We start from the raw sequence: 21,558 nt of genomic DNA on the forward strand, positions 1-21,558 counted from the left end.
CTTGTCCGCATGTCTGTTACCTCTAACAAGTATTGCTAGTCTCGTCTGACCCCTGATCAATTAGATATTTTGACAAAGAACACTATTGCGTAGTGGATGTCTTTGGTTTAGTTCAATATTGTTGGAGTCAGTCGTATCTATGATGCAGCACCACTCAAGTAACAGCACTGACATTTATTGGAACTACGTTTCTTTGCAGTTGAACAGTGACCCCATCTCCATCCTCAATACTGAGAACACTCACTGTCAATAAAAGCAGGTTGCTTACAGAAACATGGAGTCGTGGACACTGACTACCGTACTGTATATCTCTGCAGTAGCTGTTCCTTTGTTGCCACGATGATTGAATCCTATGTCAGGTCTTTTATGAAGAGGTAAATATGTGTGTGTGTGTGTGTGTGTGTGTGTGTGTGTGTGTGTGTGTGTGTATGTGTGTGTGTGTGTCTGCAGATGTGATAGATGGCCTCCCATTAGGTAGGTGACAGGCTGAGAGATGAGAGGACAGGACAGGCCAACACAACATGATAAACTGAACCACCTTTAAACTACCAGCCATACATCAATAGACACTGTGGACCGGGTACTGAGGAAACTGGGGCACAATAGCATGCTGATAATAGACCAAACACAGCTGAGACAACTCTTACTGTATTAGTCATAAATCATCCGTATCAGCTTCATAACAAAGAAGATATAACTATCATGTTATGGATTACTACTAAACTAGATTAACCTCTACTCTATTAGTCATATATTTCTGTTGACATAACACTTCATCTAAGCTGATTTTGAAAGGGCATCGTGGACGTTGATGATGATAAGATGATAAGCACCACAGAGAAAGTCATGTATTTTAGTGGTTGGAAGTTTTAGTCAAATTACTATATCACAAGGTATTGGAAAGTTCTTCCCAAGAGGATGGTTCAGTTATTCATAAATGACACACCTTAATGAGTTTTTGTGACATCTAAAGAAAAATTTAAAATATTTTCTTCGTGCATTTATTCACACCAGAGAACAGCCCAGTAAAACAGGTTGTTACATCCAATTACAATCTTTAAGCATGTGAAAAACACTGTGGTGTTAACACCTCATGATTCCACTTCTCTCTGACATAGAAAGACTTAAGTGTTTCAATTTGATGATGTAATAATTCTGAAAGGCTGCGTCTATGTCAGGCTATTAACTCATGATTAAAGAAAAAAAACGATTCAGAAATTGCATGAGTTGTTTAAGATAAAATTGTTTTACAATCACTATATAGCCAACCGAGTTACGCTAAGAGAAACACTACTCATACTTGGTTAATAAGCATGACATGTGTGAGAGGGTTAACACATTGCCTTGCTGAGAGGCAACATACACACACACAGTTGGCAGATAGATTTACATATAAGGGCATTAAAACATACATGAACACACACACGCACACGCACACACACATAACCACACAGCATGAGGTTCTTTGGCTAAAGGTCATAGTAAATGTAGTTGTTTGAAGGTGTGTCTGGGCTGTGATAATGCAGAGAGAGACAGCAGGCTGCCTTCCCAACATTAATGTCCCCAATTTACCATCTAATTACCGCTCGGCTGGCTTCATAGCCACACTTATCTAACCAAGACCCAGGCAATTTAATTTCTGATTGTATAACTGCAGTGATGGAGGGAGAGTTGTGGAGAGAGGGCACAGAGAAAGAGAGAAATGTGGACTAATGTTAATAAATTAGAGATGGTGAGAGAAAAAGAACGAGGGAGACAGAAAAAAAAATGTAAAATATTGTTAATAATGTCAGAAGAAAAAGGAGTGAGAGGAAAAACAGAGATGTAGAGAGAAGACTGCTGACACCAATTTGAGAAGTTCACGTCACTCTACTTGTGTCAAGGAAAGAGGGGGATGAGGAGAGATGGAGGAAGAGAAGGATGGAGACGAGAGGGGGTAATATTACTGATAAGAAAAGTAGGGGCGTATTCAGAACTCTGAACTCCGGGAGGGTGGGAGGGATGGATGGAGATGGAAGGAGAGTGGAATATTAGTGATAAGAGGTGTACTGTGGCTGAAGTAGATACAATAAGTGGATGAAAGCAGGGAAGGAAATGTGGGAAGGACAAAACAGAAGGTTAACAATCATGGTCGTTGTATTTTACTACCAAGGATTGAGAGATGAGGGATGCAGCACAGAACTATGGATGAGCTGCAGTATTTGGTGATGGACAGTTCCATGTTTATGGTCATTCTTTGATCCACACAATATTGATAATGACTGTACTGGTAAGACTAAATGACCAAAAGGTAGCTTGCCTTTATGTATCACTAAGGTAGCAACTTGTTTTTGCTACTTAAGCCTCCTGATTCTGTCATTTGGCTGATCTGCAACTGAAACAACTGCTCGTGAGGGAGATTACGCACTGTTTTCTTCTGTTATTCACCGTTTCTTCTTTAGAGCCAGGAGTTGGTGCATGTCTGTTCATACACCCTCACCCACTGACCCTGCATCCCTTCATCAATATTTTCCCTCCTTCCCAGTGTTACCTTTCTCCCTATCTATCTTTCTCAATTATCCTCCACATCTCTCTTACTTTCTCCTCCTGTCCCTCCATCCACTCCTTGTCTTCCCCATTCTCTCTCTCTCTCCTCATTTTCTTTTTTATCCACCTCTTTCTGTCTCTGTCAACAATTGAAAAGAGAAGACAGATGACCAGAGAGTCAAGACTTACTGACAGCTGCTGTCAGAACACATCTATCAAACACACATGTATACGCACAAACACAGGGACACGCGCACACACACACACACACACACACACACACACACACACACACACACAGGTGAGTCATCTCATGGTAAGACTAGGGATCAGCAGATTCTCTGTGCAACAGAAACACATAATTACCTTTATTTTGGTGTCAGATCACAGCTAGCTCAAGAGTTGTTTTTAATTTCCTGAATAGCAAATTATTTCAACATTATGCAGTAGTGAATTTTACCTTAACGCCAGCAATAATTTTGTCTAAGTCATATATTTAAAGAGTGTGCGTTACACTTTTTAACAAAGCTCTACACGGGTAGCTGGTGTGCCAAGATATCAGCACAATATGTCTTTACACATCTTAGCTGATACAGCACCTTATGCCTACCACTAAACTGATTACTAAAGTAGAAAACACTGGGTTTAAGAGAGGTGCACAAGGTCTTGTTGAATGTAGATCACCAGCAGCGGGGAAGCTGGTGATGGTATTAGCTGTGAATCTGCATCAGCTACATTAATAAATAAATGATCATTTGTGTATCCTTTGTGTATATTTGTATGTAGTGTGTTAATAAATGCTAGTAGTGCGTGTGTGTGTGTGTTTGTGTGCACGTTTATGCAGGTGTGTGCGCATGCATTTATAAATGTGTGCATGTATATTTGGGAGAGGTTGTGAATAAAAAAACAGCCAGTGCTGAACTGGATATAACTGGCCTTGGCATTAAAACATTACACACAGCGCCTAAAATGCGCCTGTGTGCATTTGTGTGTGTGCCTGCTAGGACTGCAAAACACTCCGATACTACCAAAGCTTTTTAATATCGTACTCTTACATGTTACACCTGAATAATGGAAGTAAAAATATCGCCGGTATGGTCTACACAAGACTCTAATTTCTCTAAGAGGGAATAATGTATGTACAGAGGTGGATCCACATTTGAAAGACCAGACTGAACATCTACAGACTTCAGTTTGTGCTCCTGTAAGTATGTAATATTTAACAGTTCTCTGTAGTCTTCAGTGTACTGCATTATGTTGATAGTACTTGGTATGGTAAAATAAAGTACAGATGATGATGAGGCCCCCATTGCCACCAAACTGTTAAATTGTCACTGTGTGTGATTGATTGTATGTGCATGCACAATACCTGCAGATCTGTGTGCTGTGTTCAGTCATCGATACCAGCAGTTTGAGTGCGTAGAGTGGGATAGGCTCTGCTGCTCGAAGAAGAGACTCATACCTAGACACAAACATGCATGAGTACACCATTTGGCTTTCATAGTGTCAATAATTAATGTACTGTTCTGATCATTAGTAACAGACTGTAAACTGGAACAGATCTGGAGAGAGGGGTGGCGAAGAGGGGGAGGGGAGAACAAGAGTTATAATAGGAGAAGAAGAGAGAAGGATATGAGGAAAGAGGAGAAAAATTGAGAGGAAAAGAAGAGGAAGAGTGTGAGGAAGAAAAAATTAGGGTGGAAATAAAAGTCAACAGGAGGTAACACATGAGGCAACCATAAGGGGAAGAACATTTCAAAAAGGGAGATAAAAATATGACTGGTATAAGAAGAGACAGTATACAGCAGAGAATATGGAGGAAAGAAAAAAATCAACCACAGTGTCAATATATATTTTATATTTTTGTTACTCTGTTATGATGCAAACTGCTACAAACTGCATTTGTCTGTCCCTGCTCTCAACATATTGTATGATCATTGGATGCCAACACTCATAAAGACAGGTACTTGTCAGTTGTACCTGATAAGTATTAAGATGTGATGTGAACCTACAGAAGCAGCACACAAGACACAACTACTCTACATACCCCATCTTAAAGAGTTAAAGGAAGGAATTAACATTAAGGAATCGTTAACTCATCAATAATATCTCAATACACTGTATGTAAAATTACCATAGTGTAACAAGACTATCACCTGTGTAAGAAACACCAGGATTATGAATGAACTTCATCATCATAGAATTTATGATGGTTGTAATATCCCAAATTCCATCTCCAGAAATCCTCTAAACCTCATCTCTGACTTTATCACCCGCTAACACTGAGATGCAAAGGTTTAAATTGTCTTCAACCTGACAGCCACTGTACTATAGCTGTTTGGGCTTGAATATTGGGTCTATGTACAGCTATTTAGTATTAGTATTTAACTAAAGGAGTGGGGTGAACAACAACAGAGTGCTGTTCCAGAGCAAATGGAAATCAATATTTCACAATTGTAAAATCAGACCTTGGAACAAGTCAATGGCTTAACAAGAAGAATCACTTTAATTTTACTCTCACACATCAGTTTACCAAGCAAAGTGGAGCATAAACCTAATTTATGACATCAAACAAAGGGGAATTTTAGGAATTGTTGTTTTAATATTCAGAAACATAATTGATAACAATACTTTTGGCAGAAAAAACAGGGCAGCATTCATTTCGACCGTGGTCTCATTTACACTAATTATAATAAAGTATCACATTTAATTTAGCAACGTTTTATAGATGTTAAAAACTGTACTCATCTAATCTATGACTCTTTTTTTCTTTCTACAGAAACAAAAAAGAGAGACTCTGTTGGTCTTTAACAGACAGAAAGAACCAGACCAACCTTGGAAACAGGGATTTGGTGATAAGGGCTAAAATTTGACTGGAAGAGCTCCCATCATGTCTTCCTTCCTCTCTTCTCTTTTTCTCTTTCTCTGTCTTCTCCGCATCTTCCTCACCACCATCACCCTCCTGGACCAGCAGGACAAGACTGAGTTCTGACAGTACCCTCAAAACAAACACAGACCACTCAACTGGATCACACACACACACACACACACACACACACACACACACATACACACATACACACACACACACACACACACATACACACATACACACACACACACACACACACCCACCCACACACACACACACACACACACACACACACACACACACACACACACACATACACACACACACACACCCACACACACACACACACACACACACATACACACACACACACACACACAAACACAGTCTTAATATGGTATAAAAGTAGACAGTAGTAGTCTTTGTGCTGACACATATTGGCTCATGTTTTGCTTGCATAACAGCATTTTTGTTTCCAAGGGAACAACATTACACAGCAAGTTTGCTTCATTTACTGAGTGACAACTGAATTACATCCTGACCATTTTTTCTTTGGAAATGACTTGGACATTGTTGATTAAGAGGCAATATTAATGCCAAAATGTAAAATCAAACCTTAGGGTGTCACACAATTTAAGACTAAGAAGGATGTTCAGTGGCATGTTTTGATCATTTCAGTGTATGAACATTATCGCCTTTTATTGTTATAGCTTCCTTCTAGGGCTATTAAAAGGGACTAGAATAACCAAATAAAGTGAACTTCATAAATATCTAAATACTAAACACCTTGCATGACTAAGGCACTAGAATATTGTACAACATAGCATTATATTATATATGGTACATATGTAGATACTGGAATTCCTACCTATTAAAAAACAGAATATAGGCTTCAGAGATTTTTATGACAAACATTCAAGGTTAGCCTCTCTTGCTCACTATCTCCCTTTGTCTTTGCCATCTCTTTTCTCTACATGTCTCTCTCTTTATCTGTCATCTTAATATGCATTTACTATATCTATCTACTGTGGACGTATGTATCTATATTTGCTCTAAACCTTTCATCCCTCCTCTTTCACTGTTTTCCATTTTCAACTCACATTCTCCTTTCCTTACCTATCATTTCCTCTCATTTATTCCTCATTCCCTGCTCCCTCACTCTGACCCTCCTTCACTTCTATTTCCACTTCTCATCCTCTGTCTCACTCTCAAAAATGACCCACCGTGTCTCTTACCATTTCTGCTGAAAGCCAGTGTTGTCAGAGGAGGCAGGATGGCATCAACAACCTTTGAAAGACATGAAAGGACAAACAGCTTTACACACATCACACACACACATCACAAACTCAAACTCTGTAAGAAGCTGATTACCTACTGTAGTAAAACAAAATCAATCACAGTCTGGTGTTATGTAAATTCAGTTTATATAATACAAGTAGATTTTCTCATAGTTAAATATGTATTTTATAAATTATCAATGGTTCTATTTGGTCCCTGGTTCCCTCATGAAACATTTTGTTCCTATTTGAGGTGGTGCAAGCTGGAGAAATTAGATTTCTGTCAGCCACAGTCAGTAAGGGAATAAAATATATCAATAAAAGTAATCTCAGCCTTTCCTCTATACTTAATATACTGCTAATCTGAAAACAGGATATATTTTTAGATTAAACTGAACAGAAGACACTGTGCTATATTAATTCAGTGGACATCAACCACACAGACCGCTGTCACAAAGGATCAAATTACTATGGAAATACACTGTTGAGTGATTTCTTTGATCACGCACATACACACGCACACACAAACACACACACACACACACACACACACACACACACACACACACACACACACACACATACACACACACACAAAAGTACTTCTGCAACTGTCAAAGCCCTTATTTAGGCATGAATCTGTATTGCATGAATTTACATGATTACTAATATTACCATAGAAACATCACTAATGCGGAGTGAGTGTGTGTTTGGTCATTACATTGAAAGCCAGAGACAGGAAACAATAAAGGACGATGTCCACCACTAAATGATTTGTAAATTAATATCACAACCATCAAAAGACTGGATAAAGCATGTGTATGTGTGTGTGTGTGTGTGTGTGTGTGTGTGCGTGTGTGCGTGCGCGGGGGGGCTTGATGCAGTTTCTCTGAACTGTGAACTTTGGGTTAAATGTCCTTTTACTTTCTGAGTCCCAGTTTTTCTGTTTCTACCCTCTCTCCTTTGCTTTGCATTGCAGCTATTTCATCTGTATTCTCATAGGACTAGCAAAGATGCAATGTTGTGTACACACTTTTGGATTTTACCTTTTTTAACATTTGCAAATCACAGGCAACAGCTGGTTGTCTGAAATTCCACTTCTGTTAACGGTAAACAAACTGACAAACTTAATGTGTACATTGTTGATTAGGCAATAAACCGGCTGTGGTGAAGCTACTGTATATCATTCATTTAACAACAAATGAGCTTTTGTTAGCTGCATACTAACAAAAGCTCACTACAGACAGTAGTTTGTAATGATGCTCAACATATCTTGGCCTTACTGGAAGACTGACTGGTTATCACTGCTGCAAAACCAGTTGAAAAAAGGATGGAAGAATCAAATAAATAATAAAATAAAAAATAAAAACACTTGGCCTTTATATTTGAATTTGAAAATACCTAATCCAAAAAGTAATGAACAAAACTTATCATATCAAAACTCAATGACACATCAAATAAAATTGTGATGTTTAGTGAATTCTTGCCTATCATTACATGGTTTGAACAATTAATGCTTACTTAGCTGAAGTGTTCAATTGAAGTCACATTTAATCAGCCTTTGCACTCAAAAATAATTTTTAAATGTTAATAGTTTTATATTATTAGAATGAAGAAAAAGATTTTTGGGGAATTATCAGAAATGCTTCTTTTTGTCTCAGTCAGAGGCTTGTGTGATTGACATTAGCTGGCAGGCTACTAGTGTTACACGGTACGAGAACAGAGACAAAGTAAACAAACTGTCAAGTCATGGGCAGACAGAGTGTCGCTAACAGGGATTTGGAGAGCAACGACCAAACCAGCATCTAACGGGACCAAAGTGACATTTTCAGGTATTTTTACATGCTGTTTAATGTGCTGCAGCTAAGCAGATAATCAGCTAGCCTTCTAACTGACTTTAGCAGTGTACTCTTCCCCGATGAATATTTGGTGGCTCGTTCAATAAGTTAAGGCAGTGGTTCTCAAAGTTCTAAGGGTTTATCTGAAATAAAACATGTAAAAGCAAAAATCTTATCAGATGGGAGACCCATTGTGGTCTAATTTGTGTCAGTTTAGGGGTCCCATGTGAAAAAGTTTGAGAACCACTGAGCGAAGATGCAGGACAAGACGTGTGTTCATTTTTATAAGTTAGATAAGGAGACTTTAGCAGGAAAGCTAATGTGGGTTGTTGTTCAGAGTCTGTGGTTCTTGTGTAACAGGATGCTATCAGTCTGCTCAGCCTACAATAGAACGCCACGTTATCACTGTATCAAAATAAGGACTCCAGCTAGAAGATGATGGAATGGTAATTCATCAAAATAATGTAAAACTCGGGGGCACCATCATGAAATCAAATAATTTAAAATATAAATTTCTCCCTTTTGGTTGCTGATTTTTTCTCAAGGGAGAAAGGAACAAGTGATTTACAGGGCAGATATGTATGCTGTAGTAGACAAAAAAAGGCAATTTAATTTCAGTTGGACTTTAAGAACTTTAAGAACAAATGCAACAACATTTTCCCACTATGTGAAAGAAGCTGGTATGAAAAAAGAGTTGTGGAGTCCTTGCTGCAAACTTTACTCTTCAGAGACGTGAACTAATTCAAACACAAGAGTATGTCCTTGTCCAGCAGGCAATAAAAGTTAATCTCAGTTGGCTGGTGGTAATTAAAGTGTCTTCCTGTGTTATTGACTATCAGTAGCAGCGTGCCTTCCCTTTGCTTCTTTCCTCTATTCTTCATCTCTTTTCTTTTCTTTTCCTCCATCCTGTCTGCTTCCTGCTGCTCTCCACTTCCATACGTCAATAGTCATTAAACACAATCTCATTGTCCCATCACATGCACGTACACACAGCCACACACAGGCAAACACACACAGATCTGATGAGACTCTATTGGTTCAATAGTTGATTAGTGTCTTGCCTAATAGCCACAAGTTGACCCTCTGTCCTCTGACCACTAATAAACAGGTTTAGTAGACTGGAAGACACAGACTGAATATAAAACCAGGAGCCACTTTGTGAAATGGACACATAAACGAGATATTCTTGGACACATTTTTTATATGCACTTGACAACTTTAATAACCCTCACTTGTTCTGTGCAAGCTTTCTACCATGGCGATGCAACTTAAGTATTACTTACGTTTTTTCTAAATGAGAAAATAGTAAAAAATGTATGTTGGAAATCTGACAGTTGCAGAAGCATAACAGAATACCAGAATGATGACAGGTTGTCTCGGGAGTCCTGTCAGAGGTAATGCACAATACTGACATTTGCTGAATATCACACGGCACCTGTCCTATTTTCTTTACTAAACTCTCAGCAGACAGTCAGTCAAGACAGGTAGCTAGTCACATGCACACACACACAATTCTTGACCTAAGCCCGCTCTCTACACCTCAAACACGCAAACATTATCGATTAGACAGACAGTGAGTCAGACAGGCATATTTCAGTCAGTTGTATATTTGCTTGCATGCATACTTACAGCGCTATGATGTGGAGTGATGAGAGTATGGTGCTGACTCAGGACTTCCACAATGGACAGAGTTGTCCTAATCATCTCCTCACATACTGCTGCACCTAATGGGGAATCACATATCATTCAGCTCTACTGAATTAACTCCTCCATAAACGTAGAGCAGGGCTTACAAGTAGACGGGCGAACCAGTAACTGAACAGTTTCATATTTGATCCCGGCACTGACAGCTGGATGTCAGCTGGATGTCAAGGCACTGTACCTGATGCAGTGAACTGTGGCTGACCCTGAACTCCTTGCCTTAAGCACACACATTTGAAATTCGAGCCAACATCTGTCTCTTCAAGGCTGTGTGTGTGTGTGTGTATCTGTCTCTCTCCTCATCTACCGCATTAATATACTGTATATATTTGTTATGATCCAAAGGTGACATGTGAGTTGAAGTGCATCCTTCACAACTAAACTTGCTAGAATATGGGTTTGACAGTTTTTCAGATACAGCATACTCTATTTGACACTTTGTTGTTATTTAACCAGGTGAACACACTGACTATAAAAATTCAGTTCTAAGGGAAAATAGCAGATTAATGATGAATATTCAGAAAAATATCATGCAAAAAAGAAAAACCCAATCCTAATCGAATGAAAAATGATGACCAAAGTTTGGTCCCAAAATGACATTTAATAGATAATTATTTAACACGTGTAAACATTGTAGTAACTGAGAAAATAACTCACCCACAGCGCTGGCCAGATTAGTTTCGTTGGACTCTACAGAGGTGATGTAATTCTGAGAGAAAGAAAGAGGGAACATATCAATTAAAAACTACAGCAACCCTTGTCAAGATTATTATTTCTGTAATTAGTATTTCTGTTACACTTTTCTGTCTACCTCCCTGCCTAAATATTTAAGGACTGCAACAAAAATGAGTACTGCTTTTTATGTTACCCTAATGGACTAATAGCCTAAAGTTGTTGGGATATCACTGTATATTTTAACTTGTCTAATAAATTCAAATTCAAAATGTACTATTGCATCATAGTCTAAACTGTGTTATTTATTTGCCTTCAGTTTGTAAAAAAAAATGCTCTCTCGAGGAGACAGAAAAAAATATAAACATGATACTCTAATACCAAATACTCACCAGCAGCAATCCAATTTGAGCCAGAAACTCCTCTGTTACAATTTGAGATCTAAAGACCTGTGAGATGACAGAATGTGAGTCACACAGACAGACAAGTAAGGAAAAAAAACCAACAAATAACATTATTGTCTCACAGTCTTCTTACTGTAGCCAGATGTATCAATCTGACAAGTATTTAAAGAAGTGACTTTTTGAGGCAAAATGGGCAATACTGTGCTGAACGACAGGGATCGGTATTAGTAATTTATGAGACCAAGGATGTGGATAACCTTACAGACAATAATGCTTAAACATTAAAATGTAACAATGACGAAAACTCCCTTTTGGCCCCAGTTACCTGTGATGAAAGAAGTGCCAACACTACAGACATAGTAGGCAAAGTGTGTTTAAGCTGTCTGCTCTGAGCTGTAGATGGGTGTCTCCTCCCAATCACACCTCTCAATGCACATAAGACATCCCCTGGGGAAGGAAGAGGAGCGGAGACAAGAGGACAGTGATTCAGCATAGTTCTAGACCATAAAATATCTGCATTTAACGACAAAAAAAGAAGAATGTTGAGCTACTAAGTTGATTTGCAAATTCATATAAATATGGAGGGAAGAAGGGAAAGTTGTTTGTTTATATGTGTCTGGGTATGTGTCTGTGGTTGTGTTTCTGTACCCAGTATGAGTGGTGCAGTGCTACTCAGGTACACAATCAGCAAGTCCACACACTGAGACAGATATCTTGATTGACTGGGGTTCTCTCTAAGGGGAGTAGCTTTGCGCAGGTCTCTCTCCAGGTACATCACAAGTCTAGACAGAAACAGACACACACACATATTGCATGTCACATAATAGAAAAAAATGTACTTTTCCACTCTATATGTAGAAATACTGATGCATAAATGTATATACTTCTCCACCCACTGTGATATAAACAACTATAAAAGATGATGATGCAGACATAAGCATGTTTCTGGTCAATGAGCTATACAATTTAGACAGGAGGCATAAAGCAGAAAGAGGCACGAAGGTTGGCCAAGAAAATAGACAGACGGACAGGCCTTGAGATTGAGAACATTTTTATTCTTGTCAGACTGCATGTCTTGAACAGTAATCAATAATATTCTATTCACAAATTCAGAGCAGAGCGGAAAGGTTTTCACTGCTAACTGATATTCATTACTGATACACAAACACACCCACATATATGTGTCCATGCACACATGGGCATAAGCAATTATGAATGCAGACACATGCAGAGAGATGCAGAAAGGTCATATTAGTTAACAAATATTGATTTTAAGCTTTAGAGTGGCAATGGTGCAGGGGGAGTGGGGGATTATGAATTCAGTATTTTTCCTCATAATGTTGCATAAAAGATTAGCAGCCAAGGTTTACAGTGATTCAAAATCCAGCACAGCTACTATTATAATATTTGGGGTCCAGTGCAGTTCAGGGAAGCCTTCATTATAATTGCTGGATTTTCTTTTGTTACTTGAATTATATCATTATTATTATTATTATCATTATTATTACCATTATCACTATTATTACCATGGCCATTGTTATGTTGTATTAAAATTCACTTTGAGTATAACCTTGTGCTTGGCCATCAAGACACACCTGCAAATTACTAGTTAGGTTTATTTATCTATATACCATTTAATTACTGTTTCAAATTATTATAAATAACAACCTTGCCAAGATCTAACTAATCAACAATCACATTCACATAAATGAAGCTTTGACCTGCTGGTGGCACTAGATGAAAGGGAACCATGAATGTATAAACAAAACTTCATGGTAATCCATCTAATAGTTGTTGAGATATTTCGGTTCGGGAAAATGTGGTGCACCAACGGACCGTCCAACTGACCAACAAATTAACATTGCCAACCTAAAAGCCATGCTGCTAGCTAGCTAAATGAGCAGTTTGTTTGTAAAACTGTCGTACTTGATATGCCTGTTTCACAAATCATTACTGAAGTCAACATTTTAATGCTATCAGACATTATTAAGTAAGGATTTAGCTGTTGTTGTTGTTGTATCTTGTGTTTTAAAGCACCTGTCAATCCAGGTATGAGTGAACAGAACTTGTATGAATTCTGTTGTTGGGGTGACTCTTCTGTTTATATTTGCTTCAAGCAAACATCCATCTTCAACAACAACCAAAGTCAGCAGTATCTGATGACCTCACTACCCTCAATTATACTGCAGCTTTTTTTTTTTACACTATATGTATATCTGTCTAGGTAGCTGTTTACCTGTTTGTCTCTCTAACTGGCAGTATGCCAGCTCCTGTCTCCCTGCTCATTTGTCTCCCTGCTAGACTTCAGCTAGTGTGCTCTCCTGTTAGTCTTGCTGCCATTTTTCCAGATTGCTAAATAAAGAGATAAACTTGCCACCTCTCTGTCAGTCACTGTGGGAGACTCACAAAGCACTCAAACACAACTGACCTACAAGTGGCATGCTCTATGTGTGTGTGTGTGTTTGTGTGTGTGTCCATGTGTGCGTGTGCGCGCATATGTATGACTGTGTCTGTTGAAAGCCATCACACTCTACTCCCAATGGCAATCTTGACACTTCCTTAGTGAGACTTGTGCAAGTTTATCTCATACAGACAAAAACACACACGTGAACACGCACACACACACACGTGAACACGCACACACACACACACGCACTCACACACAGATATTTTCACGCCACTGAGGAGCTAATTAAACACAACGTGCTTGGGTGAGAGCAGGACCGAGGAAAAGACGTGTGTGTGTGTGTGTGTGGTTGAATCATGCAGAGTGCTCGGTGGGAGAGAGACAAGCAGGTCAACTCTGACAGCTCTAACACAGTGAACAGAGGGAGAGCAAGTAGGAGGAGAGAAATAGAGAGAAAGTGAAGCGTGCATGTGTGTGTGTGTGTGTGTGTGTGTGTGTGTGTGTGTGTGTGTGTGTGTGTGTGTGTGTGTTTAAGATAGAGACAAATAGGCAGAGGAAAAGAGAAGAGAAGGTGAGAAATAAAAACATCTTAATTCTGTTTTGGAGTCATGTGTAAAAGGAGGTTGTTTTCAGACTTCCATGAATTCAGTTATTCTCATAACTAAATATAACAAAGCGAAGTCGTTACAATATGAGATATGACGCTCTGGCATGAGGTATCATGCTGCTTCATTTCCATTTACTGCTGGAGACTATTTCTGTGTCGCAGTTCCTTATGACACAAAAATACTATGATTTGTACACAGCGTGTACTATTATTTATAGTATAGTTTTTAGGCAGTTAGTGGACAAGAAAGTCATTTACTGTAACATAAAATGACAAAAGACACGCACAGACAGATGGCTATGGCCAATTTAAAATTTAGAAACAAAATGTTTTCCCGTTCTCATTCCCCATTTTTGTTTTCCAAGATATTTCTGAAACTGTCTCACCGCATATTTGTCTTAGTTATTTCCAGCTGAGTGCTAAGCTCCCTTATTTCCTTTGTGTGTTGCATTATGGGATAATAGCGTCCATCAACGCCACACTCAAAAGGCAAGTGAATTTATAATGAATAATGACATCTTTGAATATACTCACTTTTTGTTTTAAGTATGAACAAACTACAATTCTAATTATTGAGTAGTATGGAATAGGGACACAGCTTATGATTAAACTTAAATCAATTAATACATTAAATAATTTGTATTTCTTGGCAAAATATAAAACCACATTGATGCTGAAGCAGGAGAGTTCCTAAGACACTGCCAAGGAGATGTTTTGTGGTTATTTGAGTCAAATGTAATTGGCAAAATGTTTGGTGAATAAAAACAATCATGAAAAATCTGAATCATTGATTGTATCAACAAACCTAACTCCAAATAACCTTAACCTTACTCTTTAATGGAAAAGTCAATTTGGCAATTCACATGTGTAAAACATCAGAGAGATAATGGAGAAAGTCTGAGACTGAGAGAGAGAAAGAGAGGAGAGAGCAAGAGAGAGGCAGTTCAATAAAAAAGAAAAACTTAACGAGAGAAAAGAGAAAGGGAGAGAGAGAGAGAGAAGAGACAGCAAGAAGAGACAGTTATAAGGATCCATCTGTCAGTAATCTAGGGCATCTTTTTCAAACTGAAATACCAACTGGTCATAAATTACCAGGGGAACTGGCTGTGTATAAATATATCATGCATATGCATCTCATCATATGGGCTATGCACATTCACAGCTGCATTGCAAGTTAGTGTGGGGTGAAACACAGGACAACCAGCTAATGAACCATTTGAAGTTCCAATAAAGTTACAACATACAGCAGTACAAACTGAATGTCCAGGGTACATACATTTATATTATCATTCCCACGGCTGCAATACTAGTTAACGCAGAGGTTACACAGAGTACAACTGCCTTGCCAACAACCTCAGGCAGCATTTTTATGAAGGAAGCCTCCAATCTCAAAGCAGTTTGCTTTAAATAACAGATAACTGTGTTGAATATCTTGGAGTACTTGTATCAGAATGGGAAACGTCTGCTAAATAAATCACTCCACAAAAGCATGCTTGACCAATTTTGCTGGCTTAATGATCCAATAAATCTTTAATTCAGTTTATTGTATAACATGTCTACACTAAGCCAGTTAAATGTGAAACTTGAGTTTTTGCTCTCTAGTTGTGGCTTTCTGTCTTCATTAAGCTGCTGTTTTTCCACACCTTAACCTAAAGCTCTTCTCAAATGCCCTCCAGAGTGAATAAGTCTGCCAGTCTTGCATTTCAGGGTGAACAGGGGAGATCAGACTTTTGAAAAACAATAATATAAGCCCGCTCAAACATTAACAGCTGCTGTGTGGCAGTACAGTTAAAAGGTCAACTTTCTATTGCCTCTGACTCTCTCTGTGATTATTCATTTTAAATGTCTGATCATACAGTCCAAGTGTAATTAACCTCTGCTTATGTTCAGCGATGCAACAGTGCAGAAAATACTGATTACGCTGTTCACAGGTAATATTTATGATACGCGATCAAATCACAATTTTATGCTTGTTCAATTATTTGATAACCAAAACAGACTCCAGTTCTTAAATCTTTACGCTGGCTGACAGTTATTTATAGTATAGATTTGAAAGTGCTGTTGCTAGTTGATATAGTAGTTTATCTAATTAAAATTTATATAAAAATATATTTCTGATCTCCTTGAAGAATATAAACCCAGTCAGTCAGAACCAAACAGGGTGTGGTGGCTTTTAGCTACAATCCAACTTAAAAACTGTTAAAACTGTGCCTTTAATTGATGGTTTCTCTACTGCAATTTGATTTCCTTTGTTGCATTTAGGGCAACTTTGAAATTATTACAGCACTGTAATCTGTACTTCTTGTCTATTACTTAGCGTGTATCTATGTCTCTGTTCTTAACTTTTTAATTTCCTTTTTAATTCAAAATTGGCATTTGTTTTTTTTTTATGAAATGTGCTATACAAATAAAGTTGCCTTGCCACAGAGAGCAAGGAGGACCAAACAGAGCTTTAACTGAGTAACCAGGCTGTACTGTCTCACTCAGATGCTGGCTATGGTGTAAACTTATCTAGTTTGCCAACTGAAAAAGGGGGACGATGAAGAGTTGAAGCATTTTCCCTGCTGTTCTGCCTTTTAAGTGTGGACAAAGATTTTAAAACGAAAACAACCTGAAATCTCTAGTGTGGACACAAGACGCTTTCACAAGCAAACAAGTCTTGGACATACTGTGGTCTTGGTCTTGTACTGCACACTACCTTCACCTTCTGTAATGTTATGTTTCCATTTTTCTCTTGAATTGAATGTGTGCTATCTCCTCTCCCCAGCAATCAATAAAACACAGATAGCCATCTAGAACAAGTCTTGGACCAGCAGGCAGCACCACCGGCTGTTTGGTATTGGCTTGGCACTGCAGACATTGTATAATTACTATATATAATACAATTACTATATAACCATGTAGAGTGGTAGTGGTGGTCGATGTCTTTTCAGTGAACAATATTACATTCCAAACAAATTTAGAGCACAGTTTTGGATTTGCCCCTCCACACTGTATAGTGAAGAGGGAATGTAGTTTGAACTATGGTGTAGCTGGGTATGAGCACACTCTGAAAGCTACAGCTAAATAATTAAATGGAAATCCCACCCTGAAATGGAATTCACAAATGCTTCTTGTTTGTTCTCCGACAGTTCTGCCTATGTGTGAACATGGGCAGCTACATTCCAGAGAAACTAATTAGCCAGTGGTCTGACAGACTGAGTGGAGTTATGAGTAAGCTTCATTGGTCCAAATCTCAGTACAGTCAGTCAGTAGGAGGGTGCACTATGTTGTGTGGTGAGAAAACTTTTAAACAGACACATCACCCTCAAGCAGGATCCATGAGGTATTACTGTGTTACAGCACAGTTAATAACTCTTTAATGAATAAAAGGAAATTATAGTTGAAACTTGCAGCATGTTCCATAGTTAACCACTGATCTCTAGTCTGTTTTATCACATCTGATTTATTATCTGTTCCAGAGCTGCTTCTTTGCTGCTTGGGGTCACACAGAGTGTTACTTTCTACTGAAGAGCACACAGTTAAAGCCAAAACTTATTGTTTGTCTTCTCACAGTGTTTTAAACTCAGTTCAGCTAACTCTAAGAGCTGTATATGAATCTCTATATATCTCACACAAATGAGATGGGTCAATTTTCATACAACCATTCTTGGTCACAGTAAGTGACTAAATGTGAGCTACTTTTTAGCTGTTGCTCAGTCAGTCAGATAAAACAAATTTATTTATATATAATAATCTGGTTGGGAGCAATTTCAAGAAGACTCCACTTTCCATTTATATGCTCTTGTGGTGATCTACACAGACACATAATTCAGCATTAACATTAACAGTGGAGCTACCACATGCAAATGTTAATTATAAGAATCTATTTTGCACTAATATAATATAACATTATTTAGAGTCTGTTTAATCACATACCACTGAGGGACAAGACCTTGTCTGTGTGTGAGTGCATGTGTATGGGTGAGTGTATATTTACCTGTGTTGACAGCAGAATAGCAGCGTGTGTGTGTTGTCCTGTATCAGTAGCAATAGTAGCAGTAATGCTTTGGCTCTGGTTACTGTGGATGGACTCTCTAGACAGCGCAGCACCTTCAACACCAAATCCTAGAAAACACAAACACATAGATGAATAAAGTAAAAGTCTTTAAGATATAGGTTGTGCATGTTGCTGCTGTTGTACAGTCCAAGATTTGCTTTGCAATTCAAATACAAGTTAGCTATATGGAACAGGCTTTTCTATTAATATGGCAAAGTAACACATGATAATTTAAAATTAAATTAAAAAGGTTGAAGTACACACTGCTATATACTGAGTTTATGTTACAGTGAAAAAAATATATAGATTAGATTTTTTGCAATGTTTAGCACACAAATCAGAAAATATCACTGCAACATGTCAAAATAATGTGTGCAAAGAAATAAGAAAATATTCAATTTAACATTTTCCTTAAGGTGTTCAAAAAATAATTTACTGAAAATGCGTCAACTACCAGGCTAAAACTTAATCAGCTCAGACGCCACATTATCACACAATATGCATGTGCACACACGCAGGCACGCACACACACACACACGCACACAAACTTTTATGCCTACAGCTACTGTAGACATCCACTCACTCAGCATAAACTCAGCAGCAGTAACTGGTTGGAAAAAATTTGACTGGCCAACATTCATTACCATTATCATTATCACCAACACCATACACTACTGACTATGTGTGTGAGTGTGTGTGTGTGTTTGTGTGTATGTGTGTGTGTGTGTGAGCTAATGTGAGAGAATGTGCATGCATTCGTGTTTATGGGGCAAAGCACCAAGTTAATTAATTTCAAAGCCCAGTAGTGTGTGCCTTGCTGATAAGTCCCTCCCTACTACCCATAATGCTTTGCTAAAGTAGAAGGCTGCAGCACGTTCATTCAGCCAATTAGCCCAGATACTGACACACTCTACAAATTAGTGTATGTGCATGAGCGTATACACGCACTCACACAGTCTTTCTCTCACATGCATGCACACAAACACACACACACACTAACAGACAGAGTTCTGTCTAAACAAACTCTTGGACTGTCTGTCTTTGTGCCAGGGGAGAGAGAGAGGGGGAGATGCAAAAGGGGGGGGGGGATGAATGCATATCAGTGTATAATTAGAGCAGAGTTGAAGTACTAAGTTTGTATTCTGGTGTTAAATTGGAAATGCTCAATGCAAATAAATTCAGTTCAGAGTCAATTACCAATGCTAGACTCCAAGTTAAAAACCTTCAAATCAATTTTATCCCCTCTGCCATACCAAGATTAGCACTTCACATACACACTAGATGGGCTGTCTTATAAAAAATTAAATAAGTAATTTCTGACAAATTAGTTCGTGCACAGTTCAGCATCAGTTCATGAACTGTACAGAAGAGAGAGAGACAGACAGAGAGACAAAGAGAGAGAAAGCACAAAGTGAAGATTTTTAGAATTTGAAGCCAGTTTTGTTTGTTCCTCGTGTTGAGTTGTTATTTAGTGTTTTCATCCCTTAGTCCTTGTGTAAAAACCTCATTATAAGTGACATTCACACATACAATTCTCTAAAAAAATCAAACCCCCTATCCAGTAGTGATGTTGCCACCTAAATCTCTAGATTTTTCCTGTAGAAATATCAATAAAATACAAGATTAAAACAATATAGTTTGTACGTATCTGGGTTTCTTGGGCCAGTTGATATGTAATCTGTATATATGTATGAGAGTATACACGTACCCTGTTCTGTGTGATGCGGTGCGTTTGTATGCGTGAATTGACTAAGGCAGTGGCCATAGCAGTGAGCAGGTGCTGCTGGACCCTGGCCCCTGCTCCACCCACACCCTCTAAGATGGCCGCAGGGCCACATGTGTCAATCACTGCCAAGAAGACTGCTGGGACCACCTGGGTTAACCTAGAAAGAGACTGGGGACGATAGAGACAGACAGATAAACATATACATGACCACACTGTGATAAAAAGAAATGCAAAGTTAACATGGTGAAGATATATCATCAGTGACTGTATGTTCCCATTCCCTCATACTGTCATCTTGCACTTGAAGTCCCTGTTAGGCTGTTAGTGCATTAAAAAAGGAGCAAGTATACAATGGCATAAACATGGAGTGACAAATGATCTACAAATGCATTCGTAATACCACCCACTGCAACTACTTAAGTTAACCGCCATGTTTTGGCTGACTAAGGCTGTGTCCGAAATCACTCTCTTATTCACTCATTCACTACTCCCTATACAACAGACACTAAATAGTTTACTCAATTGTAACGAGCAATCATCATTTTACATCATCGCCATCAGCTGTAGAGTCGCACAGTGGTCATTTCTGCATCTGTAAAATGTGGAGCATTGCATTGTGGGATTATTAGCAGAATGTAGCGTACATGCCATGGACGCTACTAGTTTTTTGTTCCATTGTGGCATTTTTGAGGGCACCATATAGTGGATACATTTACACATTCAGCATTCAGACACTCAAATAAAATGGCATAGGGTAAATGCAGTGCACTATATAGTAAATACAGAGTGAATTCAGACACAGTGTGTGTTTGATGTCTGTGTTTGTAGGACCGACAGAGATGGTAGTGTGTGCATATGCATCTGTATACGTGTGTGGCTCAATGCATGTAAACTTACAGAGATGGCAGCGACTCTGACAGCCTCCACAGTGGAGTGAGTGAACTGGTACCACAGGGCGGAGCCTATCTCTGTGGTAACCAGGGGGTGGGAGGGGCCAGAGACAGTGGCAGAGATGTTCTCGATGGCTTTTGCAGCCATATGATGAACTATTGAATCATCCTGTAAGACAAACAAACATCTTTGAATCATTTATATTCACTGTGGTGCAATGACTAACCAGGCGATTTAAGTTGTGATTGACAACTAGATCTGGAAAAGATTTCTCGCAGACATTTCTCAATAGCAGAGAAAGAGCATCTCTCAAATAAATGAACCATTTGTAGTGTCTCACCACATTACACTATACATATGGCTATGGTAGTGATATAGTCCATTCAGATAAGATTGTACCGACTACAGCTATAACAATATAATACAACAAGGACACTGTCCATGTACTCACAGACATTTTGTTACAAAAATAATCAAACTCTATTTTCCTGGTCCAACAAATATTTATAGAGTCCATTAAAGAACCATCCTGCAAGTGGATATGGGACCATGAGTTAGTAAAAAAATCCTATCAAATCCAGTTTGAATCCAAAGTACT

At 38.5% G+C, this 21,558-nt stretch overlaps 1 protein-coding gene across 6 annotated transcripts in view; it reads right to left on the minus strand.

The window, feature by feature from the left end:
- ulk4 (unc-51 like kinase 4) overlaps positions 1-21,558 on the minus strand; it is an 80,598-nt gene that overhangs the window by 26,746 nt on the left and 32,294 nt on the right. For 5 of the 6 annotated variants that reach the window (XR_010930449.1, XR_010930450.1, XM_067602212.1 and 2 more), the window contains exons 20-30: positions 20,967-21,128; positions 20,052-20,237; positions 18,284-18,411; positions 11,939-12,072; positions 11,616-11,737; positions 11,279-11,335; positions 10,872-10,923; positions 10,143-10,237; positions 6,634-6,685; positions 5,361-5,550; positions 3,896-3,988 (exon numbers count right to left, since the gene is read on the minus strand). Coding sequence is in view for 4 of the 6 variants with exons in the window: in XM_067602212.1 (XP_067458313.1) it covers positions 3,896-3,988; positions 5,361-5,550; positions 6,634-6,685; positions 10,143-10,237; positions 10,872-10,923; positions 11,279-11,335; positions 11,616-11,737; positions 11,939-12,072; positions 18,284-18,411; positions 20,052-20,237; positions 20,967-21,128 (1,271 nt within the window). In the remaining 2 variants the exon portion in view is untranslated. Of the gene's footprint in view, positions 1-2,430; positions 2,666-3,895; positions 3,989-5,360; positions 5,551-6,633; positions 6,686-10,142; positions 10,238-10,871; positions 10,924-11,278; positions 11,336-11,615; positions 11,738-11,938; positions 12,073-18,283; positions 18,412-20,051; positions 20,238-20,966; positions 21,129-21,558 lie in introns of those variants that run through there. The other variant, XM_067602213.1, reaches the window with a different exon arrangement.

The sequence above is a fragment of the Thunnus thynnus genome, chromosome 10 (genome assembly GCF_963924715.1).
Source record: "Thunnus thynnus chromosome 10, fThuThy2.1, whole genome shotgun sequence".
NCBI lineage: Eukaryota > Metazoa > Chordata > Actinopteri > Scombriformes > Scombridae > Thunnus > Thunnus thynnus.